The sequence below is a fragment of the Rhinopithecus roxellana genome, chromosome 15 (assembly GCF_007565055.1).
Source record: "Rhinopithecus roxellana isolate Shanxi Qingling chromosome 15, ASM756505v1, whole genome shotgun sequence".
Classification (NCBI taxonomy): Eukaryota; Metazoa; Chordata; class Mammalia; order Primates; family Cercopithecidae; genus Rhinopithecus; species Rhinopithecus roxellana.
The window spans coordinates 86124740-86150089 of NC_044563.1; the positions used below are offsets into that span (position 1 = coordinate 86124740).

The 25350-nt window shown below is 51.3% G+C and overlaps 1 protein-coding gene across 6 annotated transcripts; it reads right to left on the reverse strand.

Moving 5' to 3' along the window:
- APBB1 (amyloid beta precursor protein binding family B member 1) lies at nt 1-24313 on the reverse strand. Of its 6 annotated transcripts, XM_030917440.1 has the most exons (15): nt 23634-24313; nt 14939-15670; nt 8568-8743; nt 8412-8468; nt 8243-8328; nt 8069-8132; nt 7476-7625; nt 6984-7111; nt 6879-6884; nt 6479-6593; nt 6250-6334; nt 5893-5976; nt 970-1085; nt 657-833; nt 1-575 (listed from the first exon to the last, which is right to left on the reverse strand). In XM_030917440.1, the coding sequence occupies exons 2-15, from the start codon at nt 15654-15656 to the stop codon at nt 408-410; spliced, it is 2130 nt and encodes a 709-aa protein (XP_030773300.1). In that variant the 5' UTR covers nt 15657-15670; nt 23634-24313; the 3' UTR covers nt 1-407. The 6 variants fall into 6 exon arrangements, with proteins under 6 accessions (XP_030773300.1, XP_030773301.1, XP_030773299.1 ...); XM_030917441.1 differs by lacking the exon at nt 6879-6884; XM_030917439.1 differs by having other exon boundaries at nt 6479-6884.
- Nucleotides 24314-25350: the final 1037 nt, after the last annotated feature.

Here is a 25350-nt window from a genome sequence, read left to right on the forward strand (position 1 = left end):
GCAGTGCAGACAGACTTTATTAGTGATATCAATACAGTAGAGGTGCCCACGGAGCAAAGGGAAGGGACCCATGCCTGGACCAGTCCCTTCCTCCTGCCCCTGCTGGGTCCCAGGAGGATGAGGCCTGGCCTGGGCCAGTTCCTCCTGTTCCACCTGAAACACATGGGGATGGAGAGCCAGGGCTGGCCTTGCTTCCTACTCCTCTTGTTACCACACCAGTGTTATGACTTCCTTGAAGGGATTAGATCTCTCCCTCCCCAGCTCCTAGGCAGGGAACCCTAGCTACTGGGGAGGGGCATATTTGGGAGGCCTGACGCCTAGGAATAGCCTCTAGACCCCTACCTGACCCACACCCTTTAGTTCCCTGGGGCCCGACACAAGCAGGTGGAGGGAAGGCAGAGGCTTCTTCATGGGGTATGGGTCCCCAGCCGTTTGGGCTTCAGGGAGCCCCACAGCGACTGAACACCCCTGCGGACAGTCCACCCTACACGCCGTGCCACGGACTCAGCAGGGGGTGCTGGGAGGCAGGAAGTGGAGGCCTGGGAACGGGCATCCAGACACTTCTGGTAGCGAAGCTGTGGAGGCAAGCGGGGCAGTCACTCTCCAGCCTGCCTCACATGGGGCCACACCACCACCACGCCACCCTACCGGCTTACCATGCACGCAGCCTGCACAGCCTCTGAGAGGCTGGCAGCATTGGGCTCGCACCAAAACATGTGGCAGCAGAAGGAGGCTGGGCCGGCAGCCATGATGAATGCAAACGTGTGGACATCTCTGCCCACGGCCAGGAAGGAGAGGAAACGCACCCGACACTCTCCCAGCACTGCCTCTGTCTGCATGGAGGGAACTCAGTTAAAAAGGAACACCACCCCACACTGTGTTCCACATCCATCTTAGCAGCTCTTCCCTTCACCCCCTGTCTCCCCTCCACGGCAAGGCAAAGCCACGACTTCTACCCCAGCTCTTTACCTGCTGGTGCAAGATGGTGAGGGTAGCAGGAGCCACACTGACATGACTTGGGGTCCACTGCTCACGGCTGCTGGAGGACAGGACTGACTCGAGGGCCCCATTAATCACATCTACCCCTAGAACATATGGACACAAGACACCACTGAGGGTAGAGAGAGCATACCCCAGCTCTACCCTAGAACTCTAGCTCCACCCAGTCAAACCCAGGGCCTTTGCCCCATCCCCACTTTGCCAGCCTACATCTTGGACAATGCTGTCCAAGTATCCCTTCCCTGGGGCCCCTGGCTTCAGTAATGGACATTTTCCTACTTTTTAAAATCTTGAATCCTAGGCTCGATATTTTCACTGGCTCTGCCTATTCCTCCACACTTGTGAACTGACTGACCTCCCAAAGTTCTGACTTCCCCAAATTGTGCTCTCTCAGCGCTCGTCACACTCAGACACCACATTGCTTCACACCACAATAACTCCCAAGTCAGCCCCTACAGGCCAGTCCTCTCCCAAGACCCAATTATTTTTTAAGTTAATCTATTTGAGGAGTGATTACTCTGTATCACACTGTGCTAAGTCATCACAGTGTATTATCTCATTTGTGCCTACACAACAACTTCACAACAGATTATTTCCATTTTACAAATAAGGAAATGGTAGAGATAGGTAACATGCCTTAGGTCACATCAAGGAATGGGGACCTGAGCTCAGGCAGTCTGATTTCAGAGCCTGGGTTCTTAGCCATGCCTTTCTCCTACCTCTTCTCTATATTACTAGTTTTCAGAACTACAAAGGCTTTCAAGATCTTAGTTCTACTCAAGAATGTCTATAATGTGCTCAAGGGCCAAGGAACCCAAGGTTCCTGACTTTTAGATCAATCAGATTTCCCTTATAATGCATGTTCTCCTCCACCTCAAACTGCTGTTAAACATTTCCCCTCATGGATCCCACTTTTGCTTGCACTCAGCAAAGCACCAAGGCAGGAGCACATGGTGTGGTGAAGGCATCAGTTCTAGTCCCCACACTTATAAGCTGGCCATGTGATCTACCGTCTCTGCGCAATGCCAGTGCAAAAGGCATATGCCTCCATGGTCCACTCCCAGGCCCTCTGCCCCTTTTAGTGCCTCTCAGCTCCCACTAGGAGCGGACCATGTAGACTCTTTGTGGGCAGAGGACAAATGTCTTCCTTGAATGTCTTCTCCCATCTTGGCCTTGCTCATCTTACTTCTGGCTGGAGCAAGGCCAAACTGCTCCCAAAAGCATGCGAGTCTTCCAAAAACTGGCCTCCCCAGAGCTGTCAAGCCTCATATTTTACTGCTCCCTGAGCTTCAGATGATTTGTGTAGCATTATTATTAACAAACAGTCTTGGCAAATGGCCTGCAAGGCAGATGGGGAATACAAAGCAAGAGAAGATAATGCCCTTGAGGGACACAGACTGCAACTGAGGGAAAAGCCTCTGTCTTGAGTGCCCTTTCCCCGCTGGACTGAGAAACTCCAGACTGTCATCCTTCAGGGCTCTGACTAGGTGTTCTCTAGGAAGCCATCCCTGCTGCAGGGCAGGGAGAAGACAACTCTGAGACAACTCTTACCACAACATCTTGTAACTGCTGGCAAACTTTTTTCCACCCTGGGCTTTGGCCATCTCAAGAACAGAAATGGAATTTAATTAATCCCTCTGTCCCCAATTCTAACACAGCGCTTATTTGCTGAAGAAATTCCAGATGCATGAGCAAGTCACTCTCAAGGCAACATGAGCAAATGCACCCAAACTGGTAAAACCAAGTGTCACAGAAGTGGATGGGCCAGGTCATGTTGCAGAGCGCTTAAAAAGCCAGGCAGAGGGGTGTGATGTTTATGACATTTAGGCCAAGGCAATTGGAAATCTCAAAGTTCAGTTGTGTGAAAGGGACATCAAAGTCAAACTGCTGAGTAGATGGGGCAGTGGGAGATGGAGCCCGGCCTCAGAGTCTTAGGAGGTTTGGCAGGGAAGCAGTGAAAGCAGTGGAGCAAGGTATGGAAAAAGGCGGTCAGATTTGATAACAACTCAGGACTAAAACCTACACCGTGACCTTGACCTCCAGCCCCACATGCAATCCCCCTTATCCTGCTGTGCTTTTCTTTTTTCTTTTCTTTTTTTTTTTTTTTTTTTGTATCAGTTGTTGCCTTCTAATATACTCCATGGTTTACTCATTTTATTGTCTGTCTCTCCTTGCTAGAATGTAAGCTAAATAAAAGCAGGGATCTTTGTCACTTTTGTTCATCAATGTATGCCAAGAAGCTAGAATAGTGCCTGACTCGCATCAGGCATTCATTACCACTTGTTGAATGAATGAGTGATTAATGAATGAATACTGCAGCTTCTGGAGGGGCTAATGTTAAAAAAAGGAGGTTAAAAAGGAGCATAAGATAAAGCAGGAAGTAAGTTTAGAGGCCACTTGTCCAAAAGTGTGGAGCTGATGGAGCAGTCAAGGGTCACAGGCAGTTGATCTGGCATAGGGAGGACCTGAGTCAAGTGGTAGATGGAAAGAAGCACATATGGGAATGGGGGTAACAACTGGAAGAGCCAACAAGGGTTTAGAAGTTGAGGATGAGAAGGAAGAAAGCAAAGGCATAAGGGTCAGCATGCTTTTCTCAACTCTAGCTCCAAGTCTTTGGCAGTGCTACTGAATCCAAATGAAATATCCACTCCACTCTGCAAATCCAAGCCTTCTTTCAAAACCTCAGTTCAATCCCCACCTTTTCTAAGAAGGGTCCCCTCTTTCAATGTAAGATTTTGGACATGAAAGTCAGCACAGTATGAGGGAAAGTGCAGAGAATTAAAGATGACCAGGGTTTGACTCCTAGGTCTAGCTTTCCTGGCCATGTAATCTGAAGCTAGTCTCATTTATTCATTAATTCATTTTTTTAATTCATTCATCAAAAATCTGTTGAGTTCTTCCTATGTGTCTTTTGACATGATACGCCACCACTTCTTCAAGTAGCCTCTTTTCTTCTTCCTGCCTCTCTCCTGTTGTCAGTATCCTTGGCAGTTTCATCCTCCACCCATCCACTGAATGTTGGAGGGCCTCAAGGCTATGACTAGCCTCATTTCCCTTCTCACTTCAGGATGCCCACTTTCCAGGGTCAAGCTACTCTACATCCATGGCTTTGATTACCTCTACAACCCAATAATGCCAAAACTTCTATCTCCAGCCCAGACCTCTCCTCTCAGCTCCAGATCTGTGAATCTAGCTGCCAACCTGACTTTGCCTCTCAGTTTCCCCAAAGGCACCTCACACTCAGCATGTCCAAATGTTAGCTTACAATCTCCACACTCAAATTGGCCTCTTCTAACATCTGCCACCTTGAAAGAAAGAATCCACTATCCAGAAGGTCCAACAGCCAGGAACCTAGGAGTCACCCTTAATGCCTCTGTCCCTCACCCACACTGAACCAATCACCGAGGCCTGTTGACTATACCTGTCGAAACAGCTCTGGAATCCATGCACTCCTCCTCAGCTCCATTGTTGTCCAAGATACTCTCATTACTGGCCAGGACTACTGCAAGGGCCTCCTAACTGAGCTGCTCACATCCACCTCCACCGGCCTAACAGTCCCCTCCATGAAATAGCCAAAGTGAGCTTTCAAAATTCAAATCTGATTAAGGCAAGTGCACTCTTGGAGACTTCAATAACTCCTTGCTGCTCTTAGGATGAAGAAAAAATCATTAACATAATCCCTGAGATCCCTGACCTGGTAGCCTGGCCACTGCCCGGCTCTCAGCCTTATCTTGCATTGGCCTTCTTTCAGTACCTTGGAAGTGCCAAAGTGCCTCCCACTGTAGATCCTGATCTTCCCCCATCCTACGCCCACCTCCATTCCACTTGACTGCATTCACTTCTATTCATTTTTTGGATTTCAGTTCAAATGTCACTTTCACAGGGAAGTCTTTTACGACCCCAGACTAGACGAAATTCCTCTGTTATATCTTGCTACTTTCTCTCAAGGAATAACTCACACATTTATTTGTGTGCTTATTTTATTAATTCCTGGTTTTTTTCTACCACAACCTTCTATAACCTCTATGAAAATGGGACTGCGGCCACTGTTCTCCCAGCGCCTAGTCCAGGGCCTGCCACATGGTAAGCTTCAAAGGTATTTGTTAAGTGAATGAACAAATAAATAGCAGATACTATGACAGCACTGAAATACAAGAGTTAACCAGATCAGGCCAGGCACAGTGGCTCAAGCCTGTAATCCCAGCACTCTCAGAAGCCGAGGCGGGTGGATCACTTGAGGTCAGGAGTTCAAGACCAGCCCTGGCCAACACAGTGAAACCCCATCTCCACTAAACATACAAAAATTAACCAGGCCTGGTGGCGGGAGCCTGTAATTCCAGCTACTCAGGAGGCTGAGGCAGGAGAGTTGCTTGAACCCGGGAGGCGGAGGTTGCAGTGAGCTGAGATCATGCCACTGCACTCCAGCCTGGGGTACAGAGCAAGACTTGTCTTTAAAAAAAAAAAACTTATTTGCAACAATAATGTATGTGACAATTATGCTCACTGTTTCCTTCTCCTGATACTCCCAGCCCACAGCTCGTGCTGTAACACTTAACCCAGCTACAGGCTGCTGTCTGGTGTCTCCAGTCATCTAATAGCTGCCTCCCAATCCCACCAAAGCTTTTCCATGGGATGAAGGAGTGGGGTCTCCCTCTGTGCCTGGTTCAGCACCACTCACGTGGCTGATGCTCAGCGAAGGCATGCTGACTGCTGCTATAAGCAGGACAGTGAATATAGCTAGGACAGAAGTACAGGGAGGTGGGATGCATTTTAAAGGGTAGGGAGACATGAACCATGAGGAAGGTCTGGTAGAAGAAGTATTGGAAGGCAGAGGGTAGGGGCAGAGCTTTAGGATCAAGGTAGCAGCCCCTGGGTACAGAAGGACATACATACCAACAGGTTTAGCAACAGGTACATTCCCCAGGTAATAGACTTGGAACTTCTGGACCAACTCATTCTTAGGCGCTGGGAATTCCACTATGGGAAAGAAGAGAAGGTTGATCATGGTGGCAAACCTTGCTCACACCCAGTCCCTACCAGCAGGGCATAAGCTAGACACTTGCCCAGCCGAGGTCCTACTTCCATCTCGTCCCCTGCCTCCCTTTAACCGGAGTCCCTCCACTTATTGGAGTATTCAGTCTTCATGTGTTCATTTTTCTATCAGCGCTGTCCAGGAGCTCATGCCTTTCCTTGAGTCGCCCACCTTTGCCAACAAATTTGAGCTAGACCTGGAGGGGTTTTGACACTGACCTTGGAAAGGGACATCCACAAGTTTAGAGTGGTCCAGGGAGAGTCCATTTACCAAGCAGCGGGCATTACGCCGATCGGCCATGATCTGAGGAAGGAAGGGAGGCAAGGAGCCAGGGAGAATCTATTAGAGCCTCATTGCCCTGGGGCCCCCCCACCCCACTCAGTAACCCCACCCACACCCTTGTAGTGTGAAGGTGGCAGCTAGTCCAGGGAGTGGAGGGGGCCGTGCCTTAGAGCAGATCTCATGCAGGCTGGTGGCGATGTTCTTGGCAGGTGCCTCACAGCGAAACACGTGGCACTTGAGCATCTGGGTCAGCTTATCACGAGCTACGTAGGCAAAGTCCCTGTTGGGGGAGGGGCACCTTAGTGTCTCCCAGTACCATCCAGTGCCAAGCCTGGTCCCCACCCCACCCACGTCCTCCCTGCCCGTCACAGCTCCTCCAGGGCTTCTGCCCACAGCTGGTCCCCCATAGGTGCTGTCTTCTGGAGGGAGGGTAGATAGGCAAGCATGCTGAGATGGAGGGTAATGGTGGAGCATAGCGGGTCGGAAGGGGCAGGGCAGAAGAGGGGAGCTTGGGTGCTTCCAGGCATCTGGTCCAGGTGCAGGAGGGGGAAAATAGGCACAGTACCTCTCTCTGGGTCCAGCAGCACAAGAGAGGCAAAGAACAGAGTTAGAGAGGAGGACTCTGATGCTGGATGAACTCCCACCCTGGAATCCCAGGCCCTGTTCCCACCTTCCACTGTCCCGCCCAACGCCCCACACGCGGATGCTGATGATGGGTTGGGCGTGCAGCAGTGCCTGGCTCTGTGGCTCCACTAGCTTTAGCGTCTCGTCCTCCAGCTGTAGTAGCAGATCCTTTCCCTGCAGGCCCAGAAGCAGGCACTCAGTGGGACTCCAGCCAGGATGGTGGCTGATCTCTGACTCCTGCAGCTCAGGGGATGTCAGCCACAGCTCTGGGGCCCCTGCTTTGGTGTCAGACCACCCGCCCTGCAGGCCTCACTCTAGTGGAGGTCACGTGTCATCTCTCACATTGACTCCACTGTTGTTAGGCTACCAACTCGCAAGGTCCTAGCCTGGGGTCACTCATCCATCCCACAGGGCTGCCACTTAGGGAGGGCCAATATGCCCCTTTCCCAGCCTGCTTGTGGGCAGGTCAGACCTCCCATCTCTCATAATTCCCTTCACACTCTCTCACAGTACCACCCCCGCTGGCTCAGGTCCTTACCTCCCCCCAGCCCCCAGACATGGGGTCATGCAGGTTGTTTTTGTGGTAAGAGAGCTGACGGATGCAATTGTTGACTGCCACACTGCTGCGTCCAGGGGCCAGCTCCTCCTCGGTCATCTCTACCCAGCCTAGGGAGCGCACGGCGAAACACTGCCAGACACAGAAGAGGGGCAGGAGGTAGAGGATCGGAGTCAAAACTGGAGAGCCCTCAGCATAGGACACAGCAGAGTTCCTGAATACAGAGTATGGCAGGAGGCATGGTGTTCTGAACTAAGATGGAGAAGCTCCCCAAACAGGATGTGGTTAGGGAGAGGGGGATGTGGTGAGGGTGACGGAGATATCATATGAGACCCTGGCTAGTACTAAAAAGCATCTGAACCAAGACTACGAGGGCCCCCAACGTGTCTGTTGGGCTGGTTGATTTAAAAATTGGAAGTGCCTCCAGCTCACTCACAGGGCTCTTTGCTGAGACTGGAAGAACTCCTAACTCAGGACCTGGGGACTGCACTGAGACCCCTCAGAGCACAATATTAGGGGCTGTCCTACACACAAGAGGGCCCTGGTCTCAGAATGGGTGTCAGTCTTGAACAAACCTTGATCCCTGGGTTGGTATTCCGTGGGGGAAGCTTCTCCTCCTCTTGGGGCAACGGTTCTGGGCTGGAGGCAGATGGTAATACTTGGCACAGGGCCCCCATAAATGGAGCTGTCCCAAGGCCCCTTCCAGACAGATCCATCCCACTGCCAGCCCACTGCATCTAGCAGCTCACCTGAGGCTCTGAGCTGGGAAGGTCAATGTCCCCTCCTCAGGTTCCTTCAGTCCCAGCTCCACTGGGGCCTCATCACTGGGTTCATCCTTGGGAAGGGGATTGAGGAATCAGGATCAAAGTGATGTACCTCCTCCAGCTATCCCGTGGTAAAGCAGGTCCCCTTACTCACCTTCCAAAACTCTCCATCCTCAAAGCCTTCTCCGTGAGCAAAACCTGTCCAGGTGAGCTAGGAGGAGGGAAGGGAGTAGTGAGCGAGTGTCCTATCCTACTCCAGCAGCACATACTCCCTCCCCTGGCCCAAAACCAACAGGCCTGTGAGCCTCACCTGGGACTCCTCTTGGGGGCTGCTCCCTTGTGAGGGGGAGGCCTGGCCGGGGGGTTCCCACTGGGTGGTCCCTGTTGGGATGTGCCAGTAATAGGTCCCTGAGGTGTCTTGGACCCTCATCCATCCAGCCGGCAGGTCGGAATCCGTCTCGAAGGCGGTGGGGTTCCAGAAGGAATCTGCCAGGTGGGAGGCTTGGTGAGGGTCAGCCTTCCTAAAGAGCAGACAGCTGGTGCCTATGCCCGGTCCCCTCTGAGACCCCATGGTTGAGAAGGGGTGGAGGAAAAGCTATACCACAATACAATTCCTGCTTCTGCCTAGAGCCTATAGTCTGGAGTCACCACATGTGGGGCCACCAGTAGAGGACATGGCTCAGGTCTCCTTCTGGGCCCTGTTGTTGGCTAATGTGGCCACACTGCAGAAAGGAGGAAGGCAGGGAAGGAGGAAGGAACGGAGCAAGGAAGGTTGGGTGACCCCAATTAACCACCTTTCATACATATCTCTATCTCAGTGAACACGAAGGGGAACACTTTTTAGCTCCTGCACACATACATGCACACACAGACACACAACACATACAAGCCCTACCACACACCTGTGTAGCCACAAACACCAGGGTATGCAACACAGAAAATGCCAGCACAGATGGCAGGTATCACACACAGGTGCACATGTACGTGCATGGGCAAACACACACACCAACCTTAGCCATACACTTATGCAGACACCACAGAGGCATGCACATGCAGCTAAACATACGAGCCCCTGTCACACAGGTGTGCAGATACCACACCACAGTGGCACCTAACACATGTGTGGGTACCATACATACAGGTGGACCCACACTCAGACACACGGCATACATCAAACCCTGCCAAATGTGTGCAGACACCACAGACGCTCACTTCCTGACCCTTGCTGCACACAGTTGCAAGCAAACATGTCATGCACATACACACACACCTCGCATCTGTGTCATACACCCTTGTCTGCCGGCAAAGCCACACCACTCCATCCCTGTAACCCGCTCATGCGTCCTCTAACTCTTCTTTCCCTGTCAGCACCACCCCACATGATGCCCAACCTCATGCTGCCCCTCACCTGGGCTGCTGTCCTGCAGGATGATGGCCAGGAAAAAGTCCTGGGAGAACGTGGCGCTCATTCCTGGCCCCTCCTGCCTCCACCCTCCCTCCTCAAAGCCCCTCCAGCCCAGCCAGCTGGGGCTCACAGCCTGGTGCTGGGCTGCAGAGAAAAACTCATCCCGCCCCCTTCTCACCAGGGCAGAGCGTCTGCCAGGCAAGATCCTCCCCCGCTTGAAGCTTGCTAGGGAGGGGCCAGGACCACCGTGCTAGGGAATCTCCTTGAGGGGGTGGGGAAGGGAGGAGAAAGGGAGGTTCATGAGACCCCAGCCCCTCCTGCTCACACCTCTTCTTCCTCACCCTGGCTCCCCTCCCCCAATCCTGAATCTCCATCCCACCCTCCAGTGGTTATCTCAGTGCCTAAGCCAAGCCCCGTCTTAGGGATACCAGGAGACAGCCCCTCAGGAATACCCCACCTGCCTGGGGCCCTGGTGGGCCTATAGCTCTCAGCATAAATAGGGTGTGGTTTCAAGGCCTTCGGGGATCCTGCCCCTGTCCAAAACCTGCACAGCAGTTTGAACCCAAGGGTGGGCTTTGAGCTCCTGAGCCCCAGCAAGCTTGAGGCTGGGCTTGGGGCTTCCCAGCACCACCCCCCACCCCTCACCTGCCAGGGCCCAGCTAGGCTGCAGCGTCTCCTCGGCAACCGCAGCACCAGGACCGGCTGGGAGCGCCCAGACTGCTGACGTGCTTCCCGTTACCAGGGAAACCAGGAATCCTGACTGGTCCAAGAGGCAGCACTAAGGGACAGGCAGTCCCAAGACCCTGGCTGCTGGGCAACCAGACAGAGCAGGGCTGGAAGTGGGCGTCATTACTCCAAGGTGGCTGCACTGGCTGCACACCTGATGAGTTATTCAGGCAGGGTGCTTCACCATCTTCAGCTTCCAAATGACATGGGCCCACAGACACCCAAAGAGGAGTGGCTCTTGCCCATCCACCTTCTAGGCAGCCATCACTGCCTCTCCCCGCCCCCACTTCCCCCTAACTCACACCCTATGGAATAAGGTTTTCAATAGGTGCCTGAAACTTAACTGAGGCTCAGGGAATACCTGCTGTTCCCCAGAGACCCTCCATTGCCTCAGGACTCTCATGCTAAAACCCTCCAGGAACACCACACCTAAGGCCTCCATGCCCTCCACAGCCACAGTCTGCTTCAGGAGGGCTGGACACTTCTGGAATCTGGGGACCAGTTCACCATCTCCTGAGTGACACACACCAACCCATCTGCCATCCCTGACAGCCTGCACCTTCCTGCTTCAAAGAGCTTCATCCTTCCGATCTGTCCTGGAAGGGCAGCTTCTCCCCGCTTGGCCATCTGGGAGGCCCTTCTGGAGCCTGGCACATCTCCCTCCAAGCACAGCCCACCCAGGCCTTTGCTTTCACATACATGCATTTATTCCAGAACGTACACCTTCACTCCTGCATCGATTCATGCAGACACTTACACATAAAATATATTAAATGTTCACATATCATTCCTTCCTTCCTTCATTCATTCATTCACAAATGCCTTTAGTGGCAAAGCCAGGTGTACTCACTTGCTCAGGAATCAGTGATTCACTTAATGCTCTCCCCTTCTCTCCACCGCACATAACTAACATAGCCCAGGCTACTAGCATTTTTTTACCTGGATCATTGCAAAAACATCATTAACTGGTCTTTCTCTTCCTGTCTGGTCTTCTCCAATCTCAGCTGCACACTACAGCCCAAATGATTCTTCTGAGATGCTAAACTAATCAAGTAATTTTCCAACTTAATCCTCTTAATTGTTTTGCACTGCCCTCAGGATAAAGTCCAAATTCCTCCCCAGGTTTTATGTGTTGTCATGAACCCCTGTCTGCCTCTCAGACTTAACCTCTGGCCACTCCCCTTCTCTCTCTTGGCTTGGGACATGCCCCTTGTCCTCTCCCAGCCCACCTCCCTTTCTCGGGATTTTCACCTGGCTATCACCTACCTCTCCTTCAGACATCAGTATACATGTCCCTTCTAAAACTGACCCATTGCCCTCTCCCCCACCACTCTCACAGGCAGGGTCAGGGGCCCCTCCTGGACTTCCCCAGCCCTAGAGAGCTCATCGTACTGATCATAACCTCCGGTTTCTTTCTTTGTCTCCTCACCAGGATGTCAAGGCCAGGAGGGCAAAAACATCTTTGCCTCACAGTCTACATTTCCAGCATTTAGGACAAGGCCTGGAGCAGAGTATGAATTCAACACAGGTAGTAAAGTTTATTCATTTATCATTCATTTAATTCATGAATTCATGCATTTATGCATTCAATCCATAGCTCTATGAATATCCTACAATAGGAAGGAGAAAATAATTTTTGTTCAATTCTAGCCTCATTTCTGCAGAAGCACAAACCTTCTCTGCAGCCCTCTTGGTCATAGCAACACAGTCATAAAAGAGTAATCAGTGACTTGGCCCCTTTCCTGGGCTGGCCCCCACCTCTATCCTCAATTCACAAAGTTTCCACCAGTGCAAGATCCTTGAGAATCCTCTCGCCCCTCCAACATCCTTGCTGAGGTCACTGCCCAACAAACCCATCCCAGCTCTTCAGCAATATTATCCTCCTATTCCTAGAAGCTTCATAGGTTATTCATAGTTGCAGCCACCACAGTGACCAACCCAGGGGCAACTGAGCAACTAGGCCTCTATCTGGTCACTGACTCATACCTCCTAGTCTTGCAAACTTGCAACCTACAACCTGCAGACTGATGCAAGCCTCAGACAGACTGTGTGTGGCCTGCACCGTGCTTTTTAAAAAATAGAATTTGCTGTTAACGTTTAGAAATTGGGCTATTTTACACCAATATCTAGTTTTCAGTTTCCCTTTAACTGGCTGCATTGAGACTACATTTTTCCTCACCCCAATCCCACATGTAATCAGCTGGAGTGCAGGAGGGGCTGTTCCTTTTAAAAGGAGTTGAGGCAATGACTGCCAAAGGCCACTAACATCACGAAAAGAGAGGCAATCAGACTTTGCCTTTGGTAGAAGTATTTAATACCACCTATGAAATATTCTTGCAAAAGCAAAACACAAAAATGCTCAAATCTGAATCTGATCAAGGCTCTAGAACTAACTACCAATTTACAGGAAATCCAGGGGAAGAGGAGCATGGTAAATATGACCACAGGAGAGAGTCTGAAAAATCCAGACCATAGAAAACCCAGGACAAACAACATGATTCTTCAGTTAAAAAACAAAAGCAAAACTGCAAGCAAAAAACAAATAGACAGAGGGGGAACTTGATCAAACGAACCTTTAAGAGATAGATCAGGCCAGACATGGTGGCTCACGCCTGTAAGCCTCGTGCTTTGGGAAGCCAAGGTAGGAGGATTGTTTGAGAACAGGAGCTCACGACCAGCCTGGGCAACATAGTGAGACACTGTCTCTACTTTTTTTTTTTTTCTTTTTTTTGAGATAGAGTCTCACTCTTATTGCCCAGGCTGGAGTGTAATGGCTCAATCTCGGCTCACCACGACCTCAGCCTCCCATGTTCAAGTGACTCTCCTGCCTCAACCTCCCGAGTAGCTGGGATTACAGGCGCCTGCCACCATGCCCAGATAATTTTTGTATTTTTAGTAGAGATGGGGTTTCACCATGTTGGCCAGGCTGGTTGTGAACTCCTGGGCTCAAGCAATCCGCCCACCTGAGCCTTCCAAAATGCTGGGATTACAGGTGTGAGCCACTGTGCCCAGCCTCAATCCAGCCTTTTTAAAAACATAAATATCAACTGGATATTTAATGAGACTAAGAGATTATTATTAAATTTTTGTAGGTACATTGATATTATGGTGGGTTTTTTTAAGAGTTTTATCTTTCAGAAATGCAAAAGTAAACTTTGTTGTTGTTGTTGTTGAAAAAGGGTCTCTGCCATCCAAGCTGGAGTGCAGTAGCACAACCATGGCTCACTGTAGCCTCGACTTTCTGGGCGCGGGTGATCCTCCCAGGTCAGTCACCTGAGGAGCTGAGACCACAGCCGCTGATGCCACCACTCCTGGCTAACTTCTTTGTATTTTTTATAGAGGCGGGGTTTTGCCATGTTGCCCAGGCTGGTCCTGAACTCTTGGGCTTAAGCAATCTGACCATTTTAGCCTTCCAAAATGCTGGGTTACAGGTGTGAGCCACTGCACCCAGCTGTAAACATTTATAAATAAAAGTATTTGCTTCAGAATAACCTACGCTGGGCCTAGGAATGGAAGACAGCCTGTAGGTAGCAAGATTAGTTATGTATTGATAATTGGTAAAACTGGGTCATGGGTAAATCAGGCTCATTATTCTTTTCTCCCTACTTTTGTATATGTTTGAAAATGTCCAGAATGAGTTTTTCGAAAAGGGACGGTGTGCAGCCCTAGGCTCATCTGAACTGCACGTTCTCTACAAAGATGGCACAGTTTGGGGTATGGGTATGGTGTCCGCTGCCTGGTGAGGATGGGGGTCTTTCCTAATCTTTCTTAGACCCCCATCTACAGAAATCCAGGGTCTCTGGATTGCCCATTATCTCCACCCTTTGTTCCTCAGCATTTCCTGTATTCTCTCCATGACATTAGAAAATGTGGAGACTCAACTGATTTAAATGGGACATATTTAATTATTGAGCCCTGGAATCCTAGTATCTATTCTCCTCCCCCTACCCAAAGGGTTTTCTTTTCTAACTTTTAGTCAATATCCTACTCCTGACAGCAGCTCCCCACAGACGTGACCTGTTAAAACGGGGCAGACTGTCCCAAGTGCACCTAAGTGCACTGTGCTCTGTGCTGTGGTGGCAGTGTAACACAGGGCCAAGAGCTCAGACCTGGACCCAGACCTGGTTTAGATCTCAGCTCTATTGTGATTTCAGCCTGTCTGTGGTCTTGAGAAAGCTACTAAACCTCTCCGGGTTTCTTTTTTGTTATCTGTAATATGGGGATAATCATAGTATTTACCTCACAGCTTTACTGTGAGGATAAAGCCTGAAAATGCTGAGTAGAGGGCCAGTTACCTAGTCAGTGCCCAGTAAACAAACTAGTCCACTTATCAACCATGGTGGCATGCATAATGAACAGATCCATCCATCCGGGCATGCATGATGGTCAGATCTACCAGAATGTCCAAGCACTCTCTGAACGAGAAAGCCTGCTGTGGCCTCAGGACATGGGCTCTCAGCTCACATCAGGCTGGCACTGGCCTCTATATAAGAGGCCTAACCTCTGCCCTCACACCCTCCCACATGCCCATGTCAAGTTCCACAAGGTACCTGTGTCCTCTGGGGAGCCATAGGAGGGGCTGCCCTGGGATAAGGTAGCCCAGCTTGAGTCCTCGTCACTGGCTGCACTGTTCCGCATGCCAAACAGCAGGCTGGCACTCTTGCTGTGTTCCCGGGGGCCATCTGTAAGGGCTTGGGGCCTGGGAGGGGCCTCCACACTCTCCAGGGGCTCAGGCAGCCCTGGGGGAGAAGATAAGTCCTCCTCCTCCTCTTCATCATCATCCTCCTCCTCCTCCTCAGCCTCCCCTGCCGCCTTCTCCTCTCCCTCATCTGGCCCCTGCTCTTGAGTGCTGATGATCAGGCCAGGTCCTCGTAGGCCTCGGTTGGCCGCGTTGTGGGCTGAGAGCTCCAGCTCAGAGTACAGGTGTATCAGGCCTTTGGGGCCCAAGGGTGCCATCTCAGGCTCCTGGCTGGCCTCCTCCGCCAAGGTCAAGGTCACATTGCGATTCTGGTCACGGTGGGCTGTGGCAGCCCGCCGGAGTTGGTTCTGGCCCTCTTTTAGCCACTTGGCATTGGCAGGGCCTGGCTCAGGCCCACCACCCTCCCCCATGGTGCTACGCAGGTCCTTGGGTCCCACAGCTGTGGCCTGCAGCTTGGCGTTGAGCAGCTGGTTATGGGCAGCGTGCAAAGGCAGGGGTAGGCTCAGTGTAGGGCCTCCGTGGCTGTTGGCATTAATGGCCGACTGGCTCAGTGATGATGGAACAGACATGGCCTTGGCAGCTCCTGTGGGGTGGGGAAGGGAGATGCTGTTGAGCCTCTGGTCCAGAACAGCAGCATCACAGCTTCTGCCCCAGGGCTATGTCCTGTGCCTCCTCATCTCCCTGCACTAAGCAGGCTAGCACCCATGGCTCTCTATCCTATGAGAATGACTGGGCTCATCTTCTCCAGCACTATCGTCCCCATCACAGGCCAGGCCCAGGTCTGAGGCCCACCCCATCCCTATATCCCCTGCCCTGAGGTTTCTGGGATGGCACAGCTGGTGCCTGCTCTGCCCTCGATCCCACCAGCAGGGCCTCCACACAATGGCTCTCTGTGCCTCCCCACCCCCCAGCTCATCCACCCAGGGCTTACTGTGCCAGGAACACCGCTGGAGTGGGACTGACTTGTGTGTTTTGGACACTGATCACTGACTGCCCCTCTCCTGCTATACTTCCATCCCAAGCCCCACCACTGTAAGCTCCTCCGGCTGTGTTCCTATTCCCATAAATCACTCAGCTCAACCAGCCCCAGAGCCCACCCCATACTAGGGACTGTGAGGACAGGAGCAAACAAGCTGCAGAACCAGCCCTACAGGGCATGGCCCAGGAAGGCAGGTCACAGAGGGAGGGTGCTCGGCTGCAATTCATGGCTCCTCTGGCCAGATGAAGCTACATCTCGGTGACAATTTCCATGAAGTAGCTCCCCTTGGGCACCGGTCCCTCTGCCAGCCCTTATAATGCCCTGTCCTGGATCACTATGGCTGCCTTTCCCCTGGGCCCTTCAGCCTTTCAGATCTTTGCTTTTTGGGGTTTTTGTTTGTTTGTTTGTTTTTGTTTTTGAGATGGAGTCTTGCTTTTGTCACCCAGGCTGGAGTGCAATGGTAGGATCTCGGCTCACTGCAACCTCTGCCTCCCGGGTTCAAGTGATTCTCCTGCCTCAGCCTCCTAAGTAGCTGTGATTACAGGTGCCGACCACCATGCCCAGCTAATTTTTGTATTTTTAGTAGAGATGGGGTTTCACCATGTTGGTCAGGCTGATCTCAAACGCTGACCTCGTGATCCGCCCGCCTCGGCCTCCCAAAGTGCTGGGATTACAGGCGTGAGTCACTGCGCCCGGCCCAGCCTTTCAGATCTTTGACCAAATGTCACAGCCTCAGTGAAGCCTTCCCTGAACACCCATTTTAAAACCACAGGCTACCTCGGTCCCTCCTCAGTAATCCCTAATTCTTCCCCAGCACCTGTCACCATCTGACAAGCCAATTTGTTATTTACTTTGTCTAATGATTGTCTCCTCACGACTACAATTCATAATCTCCGTCTTGGTGAGGATTTTGCCTTTTTGGTTAAAGGCCTAGTGCCTAGCGTAGTCCTGGCACAGAGCAGGACCTCCATTAATATTTGTTGAATGAATGTATGAATCAGTCCCCATTTCCTCCAGGCTTCACTTTGGCCTCTCCTCTGCCAGTGTCAGAAAACACTTTGGTTGTGTTACTGCGCCTCATGGTGCCCCACACAAACTCCACCTGCCTTTCAGGGAAGTGGACGTCCTGTTCCACAAGGCCAGCTCCCCTCCCGACCCCTCCCTCTGCCTCCTCACAGCCGTTTGTGGCTCAGCTTCTCGCAACCATTTGAGTCCCAACTACCCTTCCAGCCCGCCGCCCAGGGACCCACCCTCGGCCCCATTCTATCCTCCCCACTCTCCCTGACCTTCCAGCTGCTCTGCTGCTCTCCTTCCCGGACCCCCACAAGAAAGTGCTCTCTCCCTGGACTCTCACCAGCCCCTGATTTCAGTTATTTCTCCCTGACCAACCACTGCCCACTTCTCTCTCATCCTGAGCCCTCCATGCAAGCCGTCCTTCAGACAGCCCGTAACATTACTCTCTCCTCCCTCGATGGCCTGATTCTCTCTTCCTACCCGACCCTTCCACCAACACACAATTCTCCCTCACTGACCATCCCAACAAACACTGCACTGCGCTCTTTCTAATTCCCATTGTACAGACCTTTCTCCTTGATGTCTTATCTGAGAGTTCCCTATCTCCCTGTTCCTCCATAAAGGAGTTCTTTCTTTCCCCGACTCCCCGCTACCTCCCTTCCCTCTGTGTCCTCAGCACTGAGCTCAGGTGTTGCAGCTGCCTGAGCAAGGCTTGCCCATCTCTCCAGGCGCAGTGCGCCCAGGCTGGAGTGCAATGGCATGGTCTCGGCTCACTGCAACCTCCGCCTCCTGGGTTCAAGTGATTCTCCTGCCTCAGCCTCCTGGGTAGCTGGGATTACAGGTGGCCACCACCATGCTCAGCTAATTTCTGTATTTTTATTTTTTTTAATTTTTTTTTTTAGCAGAGATAGGGTTTCACCATGTTGGCCAGGCTGGTCTCAAACTCCTGACCTCAGGTGATCCATCCACCTCAGTCTCCCAAAGTGCTAGGATTACAGGCTTGAGACACTAAGCCCAGCCCCATAGCTCACCTTTCTATGTCTCTAGTTCCTCAGACCCTAGTGCGATGCTGCCCATACATCTGTAAAATGAAAAAGGTTTATGCGCATGTGTCTGCCTCACGTGTAGCTGTTGATCTGCTCAGTGTGACTCCTCCTGGCCAGTGAGAAAACTCATGGCCACTGGAATAAATGAAGAAAAAAATAGATAGCTCTGCCTCCTCCCAGAACCACAGTAATCTTCCAAAAATGGAAACCAGATTGTGTCACTCCCTGGTTCAGAAAATTGGAGGGCTCACCACTGCCTTTCGGATAATGTCTGCACTCGTTAGCAGAACACCCAAGAGCCCCCTTGAGCCAAACTCTATAACCTGTCAGACCTCTCCCCACCTCCCACCTCCTTTACACCTTATACTCCAGCCACAAGAAGTGTGGCAGATTCTGGAACATGTCGCACACTCTTAAAGCCCTGGGTCTTTGTTTATACTGCTCCCTCGGCCTGGAATTCTGTCTCCCCTTGTGAGAACCTCTGCTTGTATTTCAAAACTAACCTCAGCAGTCACAGCTCCTAAGCAGTCTTTCCTGTTCTCTCCCCACCATCAAGTGACTATTCTCTCCTTCGTGTCTCACAACATCCAGGACCACATTCGATCAGAATATCTGAGACGGTGTCTTACTCTATTTCACATTCCCATTACCAAAGAGAGTGCGCCGTGTGCCGCCACAGACTGGGCTGTCACGCAGAAGGAACGAAAGGATGAACAGGACAGACACAGGGGCTGGGAGGATCTATGAAGCTCAGAACTGGCTGGGAATAAATACCAAGAAAGGCTGTGTGGCCCAATGGGCTGGAGAGGAGCAAAGGGAGCATTTGGGAGGGTGTCAGAGAATGCCAAAGGGTCCCTGAGAGGGAAGTAAGATGGGACAGGAATCCTGGAGAGGTGAGGGCTGAGATCTAGGAAAAGGGAGTGAGGGAGGTAGCTTAAACCAACATCTTGGCTCAGACACTGTTCAAGAGTGGCATCTCCATGGGTTTCAGGAAGTAGAAGACTCCATGACTCTGCCATGCTCGGAGGACCTTAAGGATGGCAAACTCTTCTCTGAAGCAGTGGTGTACAGAGCCAGGTTTCTCAAAGGCCAGGCTGAGACTGACCTCCTTGGCATTAGGAGTTATGATCTGAAAAGGGTGCATGCGCTGTGAGGCTGAAACAATGAAGAGCCAAGTTGACTTCAGGGCAGCCCTGCCAATCTGGTCACCAGGCCAGGAAGTATTAGAGGAGGAACGGGGAAACTGTTTAAGTGCTGAAGCCTTAGCATCTAGCCTGAGGTGGTGTGGTCACCAACACCCCACTGCTCGAGGTCAAAAAGATGACCTCAGTCCAATTTTTTTAGAGAAGGAACACAACCTAATCTCTCCCCTCTCACTGGAGTTACCAAAGGATGCAAAGAGCCAAATGGGTTCTGGCTCAAGGCAGGGAGCTGGGCAGGGGCCTCAGGGCAAGAACTGAAAGAAGTAGCCACTAAGCCTGAAGATCCTGGTATCAGACCACAGGGGTTGGGGTTAAGTCTTGCTCCAAGTCAGAAGTTGTCTAATCTGACAGCTTACCATATGCCAGGCTCTGTGCTAGACACAGGTGAGAGTGATGAATAAAAAAGAAATGGTTCTTCCTCTGGAGGAGTTCTCAGTTTAGGGGGAAACAGTCATTGAATAACTTGTTACAACACAGTGTAACGCCAACATCTAGAACAGTGCCTGGCACCCAGAGCATTCCCTATTTGTTGACTGAATATCATGAAGGAGGAAGAGGAGGGCATTACAGGAACCTGGGGCTTGCTATAGCCAAGACATCAGCGAAGGCCTGCCTGGGACAAGGACATAACTCTCTGTGGGCCACCCCTCTCAGAGGATGATCTCCCCTCCTAATTCACAGAGGAAAGGGAAGCCATCCAACCGGGGAACATCTTGAAACATAAAAACCTAACCAAACTTCAGCACCTATCCCTTTCTTTCCTTCCCAAAACCAACTGCTTCACCTATCATTTGGATTCTTCCTATGATGCCTTTCCAGGAATTTTATACCACTGTTTATCTATTTTCTCCTCTATATAGTCAACCTCTCCTTCTCAATAGGATCCACTATCTCCCAACTTGACCTGACACTCCTCTAGAGCCACTCACTGCTCTTTCCTCCCCCATACAGGCAAACTTCCTGATAGAGTTGTCTCTACTCACTGTTGCTACTTCCTCACCTCCCACTCACTCCTCAACTCTTTCCAAATCTGCTTCCACTCCCAACACGACTCAGAAACAGCTCCTAGCAAGGTCAACATGACCCCTGTGTCATTCAATCCAACAGACACAGTCCTCATCTTGGTTGTTCTCCCAGCAGCATCTGACCCCATGAATCTCTCATCCAGCCTCTATTCGTGGCCTCCACACTCTCATCTCCACACTCCTCATCTCATCTCATCTTTTACACTTCTTGTTACTGTTTGCTGGGTTCCTAAACTCCTCTGCTGGCTCATCTTCCTCTATTGGCTGTTACATGCTGGAGTTTCTTATGGCTTATTCTCATGCCTTTTCCTCTTTCTTATCCTATAATCAGTATAAATAGTCATTCATGCCCACAGTTTCAGTTATACACTGATGATTTCCCAATTCAAATCTCCATTTCAGACCCCTCACCTGAGCTCCAGACAAGTACATTAAACTTTCTACTCAACATCTCCACTTGGATGTCTCAAGCTAATATACCCACTCGTGTTTCCCACTCCTACACACTAACTGGTCCTCTTTCAGGATCCTGCTTCATGGAATGATACAATCCATCCTATTCTGTGAATCTGAAGTAGGGGTACATCTTGACATGTCCTTCTCCAGCACTTGCTATGTTCAGTCCATCCATAGGTACTGATGATTGCCTCTCTGAGAAAAATTTCTGAACTGCATCTACTCTCCACATCCACTACAACCAAGGACAAAGACCTTAAGACAAAATTCTTTTTTTTTTTTTTTTTTGAGGTGGAATCCTGCTGTGTCACCTAGGCTATAGTGCAGTGGCAAGATCTCAGTTCACTGCAACCTCTGCCTCCTGGGTTCAAGCGATTCTCCTGCCTCAGCCTCCTGAGTAGCTGGGATTACAGGCACACACCACCGTGCCCAGCTAATTTTTGTGTACTTTTAGTAGAGATGGGGTTTCATCATGTTGGCCAGGCTGGTCTTGAACTCCTGACCTCAAGTGATCCGCCCGCCTCGGCCTCCTAAAGTGTTGGGTTTACAGGCGTGAGCCATTGTGCCTGGCCCTTAAGACAAAATTCTTTTTTTTTTTTTCTGAGACGGAGTCTCGCTCTGTCCCCCAGGCTAGAGTGCAGTGGTGCGATCTCGGCTCACTGCAAGCTCTGCCTCCCGGGTTCATGCCATTCTCCTGCCTCAGCCTCCTGAGTAGCTGGGACTACAGGCGCCCGCCACCACGCCCGGCTAATTTTTTGTATTTTTAGTAGAGACGGGTTTTCACCGTGGTCTCGATCTCCTGACTTTGTGATCCACCTGCCTCGGCCTCCCAAAGTGCTGGGATTACAGGCGTGAGCCACTGCGCCCAGCCAAGACAAAATTCTTAACATGGCCTAAATTTCCTGCTCAGTCTGGTGCCTGCCTTCCTCCTCCCTGCCCCTGGCTTTGGTCACTCTGCTCTGCAGCCTCAGTAACCTTCTTCCGATTCCTCAAAGACATCATGTGTTTTCCTTCTACAAGGTGTTTGCACATGATTTTCATACTGCCTGGGACCTCTTCTCCTACTCTCTAAGCTGAATCAACTTCTACTCACCCACTATATTTTAGTTCAAATGTCACATTCTCAGAGAAGCTGACCTCGACCCTCTCTCCCTATCCCCGTGACCAGTTTAGCTGCTGCTCTTGTGCGTTCTCAAGGCACCATACAGCTTCTCTTCATGGTATATATTACATTCATAATGTTATTCTTATTTGATTTTTCTCCTAGATTGTCAGCTCCAAGGACTCAGTCTCTTTTGCTCACAGTTATATCTTCAGGACGTATATAACACAGTGCCTGGCATATATTAGGTGCTCAAATCATATGTGTTGCATGAATAAGTGAGTAGAAGCATTTTTTAAAGGATCATTCTGGGTGCTGTGTTGAGAACAGTTAAAGGGAGGTAGGCAAGAGGGTATGCTATTAAAGTAGTCAAGGAAAAAAACAAAAGGTGGTGGCCCAGATTAACTTTGGTGGCAGTGGGAAAAGAGCAAAATGAATGGATTTGAGAAATATTTAGGCAGTGGTGACAGAACTTGGTGAAATGGGATGCAGAGGGTGAGAGAGGGGTTAATCTCAAGTCTTGCTCATGACTCCACATTGGCAAATAGCCATTTCTGAGATATGAAGAAAGAACATATTTGGAAGTAGGGTACAGAGAAAACCAGGGCAGATAATTTAGCTTGGAATCTATAGGTTTGGAATTCCTGTTTGTCTTTCAAGGAGATGTCAAGAGAGCAGCTGAATATATGAGTCTGGATTTCAGGAAAGAAGTCTGGGCTGGATATATAAATTTGAGAATCATTAGCATATATATGAAATTTGAAGCTTTGGGAGTGAATAAAATATCTGGGGAGAAAGAACAGAGAACGAGAGAAGACAGCTCGGGACAGAGCCAAGAGCCTTACCAGCATCTAAAGAGAGTAGGAGAGGAAGCAAATGAGAATGAGAAGAGCAGACAATGCTGTAGGGCAGAAAGCAGGAAAACGCTTCAATGAGAGTGAGTTGACATACCCCACCGAATACTACTCAAAGGTAAATGAGATAACAGTGTCTACTGGAGTTCTCCACAAGGAGGTCTCCGGTGACCTTGTCCTGGACAGTTTCAGTAACTGTCAGGGACACAGAGTGGAGTGATTTTAAGAATGAATGGGAAGTAAGGAAGACAGCAAGCGTAGACTCTGAAGGGTAGAGAGAGCTGGGACTACAGCTGGAGGGGCTCAGAATGCAAGAGATACACAGGCGGATACAAAACAGGTTAGGAATTGGCAGTGGGAAAACTGCTCCTACTGAGTATTCCTGCTAGTGCTAGGCCTCCTGGCTGAGCTGTGGACACAGCCGCCCCAGGGCACACCCCTCGGTCGCCGAGGGCAACAGAATGCGGCTTGACAGATCCAGGGCCTGGGACCCCTGCTGGAATCGGCGCGGCCTGCCAGCCCACTCCACTCCACGTCCCCTTCCCGGCCCTGGGCCTCCCCTCCCCCAACCCCCACCGCCCCTGGTTTCGCGTCCTCCATACCCGCCCCTAGTCACCCTGAGGGGCAGGAGGTAAAGGGCAGCGGAGGGGGCAGTGTGAGGGCCCGAGTGGACCCTGCGATGGTGGGTATGAGGGGACGCTCCGTAGGCGCGTGGTGAGAGGGCAGCCCGGGGATGGGGGATGGGGGATGGGGGATGGGGCCGGCCGGGGGACCCGGGCTGCCGCGGGGTAGGGGCTGTAGGGTCCGCCGGCCGCTGGGGATCGGGACGCAGCCACTGGGGCTGGGCCGGGGCAGGGACAGCTCCTACCTGCGCGGCGAGGCCCGGGCCCAGATGACGGAGGTGGCTCAGGCTGCGGGGTTCGGGCTCCGCAGCGGCTTCTCCATCACAACATCCCCCGCCCAGGAGCGCGCGGGCCGCGGGGCCGCGCCCCGAGCGGCGGAGGCGCGCGCGGGGGGAGGGGGAGGGGCGCCATCTTGGGGCGGGCGCGGGAGCGAGCTCGGCGGGCGCGGCACTTGCCGCAGCTTCCTGGGGACCTCACCCTGTAGGAGACCCTAGGACCTCTGCGAACCGCGCGTTCCAGCCCTTGCAGCAGATATCCCTGCAGCCGATTCCCTGGGACCCCCGCCTAGCGCGGCGCCATCCTCCACTACGATTCCACAGACTCACCCTGCGCGCCCCGCAGGGCCCTGGCCCCGCACCCCCGCCGGGAGACGCGCGGACTGGGCTGGAGCCCGAATGGCGGTGGCGGTGGCGGTGGCGGTGCTGGTGCCGGGCCGCTGCCGCGCCGGGAGGGATTCCGGGGAGGCAGCCTGCTCCGGTCCTGCTGCACCGCTACCCGACGTCCTGGTGGGGAGACTCTGAGGACACAGCGTTGCTGATAATAATAGCTGGTATTTATTGACCACTTACACCTTGCCGGTCTCGGTGTTAAACTGTTGACGCGCATTAATCTTCACATCAGCCCTGTAAAATCACCAGAATTATTATCCTCATTTTTCAGAGGCTGATGCTAAGATTAAGACAGGTAAAGCGACTTGCCCACAGTCACAATTAGTGATGAATTTAGACTGTAACTCCAATGTTTCTTGACACTGAAAGACCTCTGCTGCTGAACATAAAGCTGATATCAAGGCCTGGAAAATATCAAGAATACATTGCTCCCCCGTAGAAATTCACAAGGAAGGGGATATTGTGAATGAAAAGTGTAAAGATGTAAGGAAAGATGGTGGGGTGCAATATTTACTACAGGCCCTCCCTGGATAGTGGGATACATCCCAGTGGTCAGATCAGTGACCCAGAGGCCATCAAGGATAATAAGAGGTTATATTACCATCCAGAAAGCCCTACGTGCTAATCCCTCTAAGGTGCCTAAAACTAAAGATGTCCAAATCTGAGTTCGTTCTTTCTTTTTCTTTCTTTCAAGGCAAGGTCTCACTCTGTCACCCAGTGGCAAGATCATGGCTCTCTGAAGCCTCAACCTCCAGGGTTCAGGTGATCCTCTCACCTCAGCCCCCAGAGTACCTGGACCACAGGCATGTGCCACCGCGCCTGGCTTTTTGTATTTTAGTAGAGATGGGGGTCTCACTATGTTCCCCAGGCTGGTCTGGAACTCCTGTGCTCAAGCGATCCTCCCACCTCGGCCTCCCAAAATGCTGAGTTTACAGGCGTCAGACACTGTACCCAGCCTGAATTCATTGTTTCATCCCCCTTCATTAGTCTTCTAAGGAGTTTCACTGGGGTGAAAAAGAACCCTCTTCAACACACACACACGACACAACACACATCCCACACTGGACACAGCTCCATTCCATCCATTCCAGTGAATGACACCAACTACTGGTGGCTTCTCAAGCCGGAAGCTTCAAAGTAATCTTTGAATATACTTTTATTTTACTTGAGGTAAATATAAATGTTTTAATTTTTTATTATGGAAAATTTCCAATATATACTAAAGTAGACAGAACAATATAATGAACCCTCATATACCTATCGTTCAGTTTCAACAATTATCAACTCACGGCCA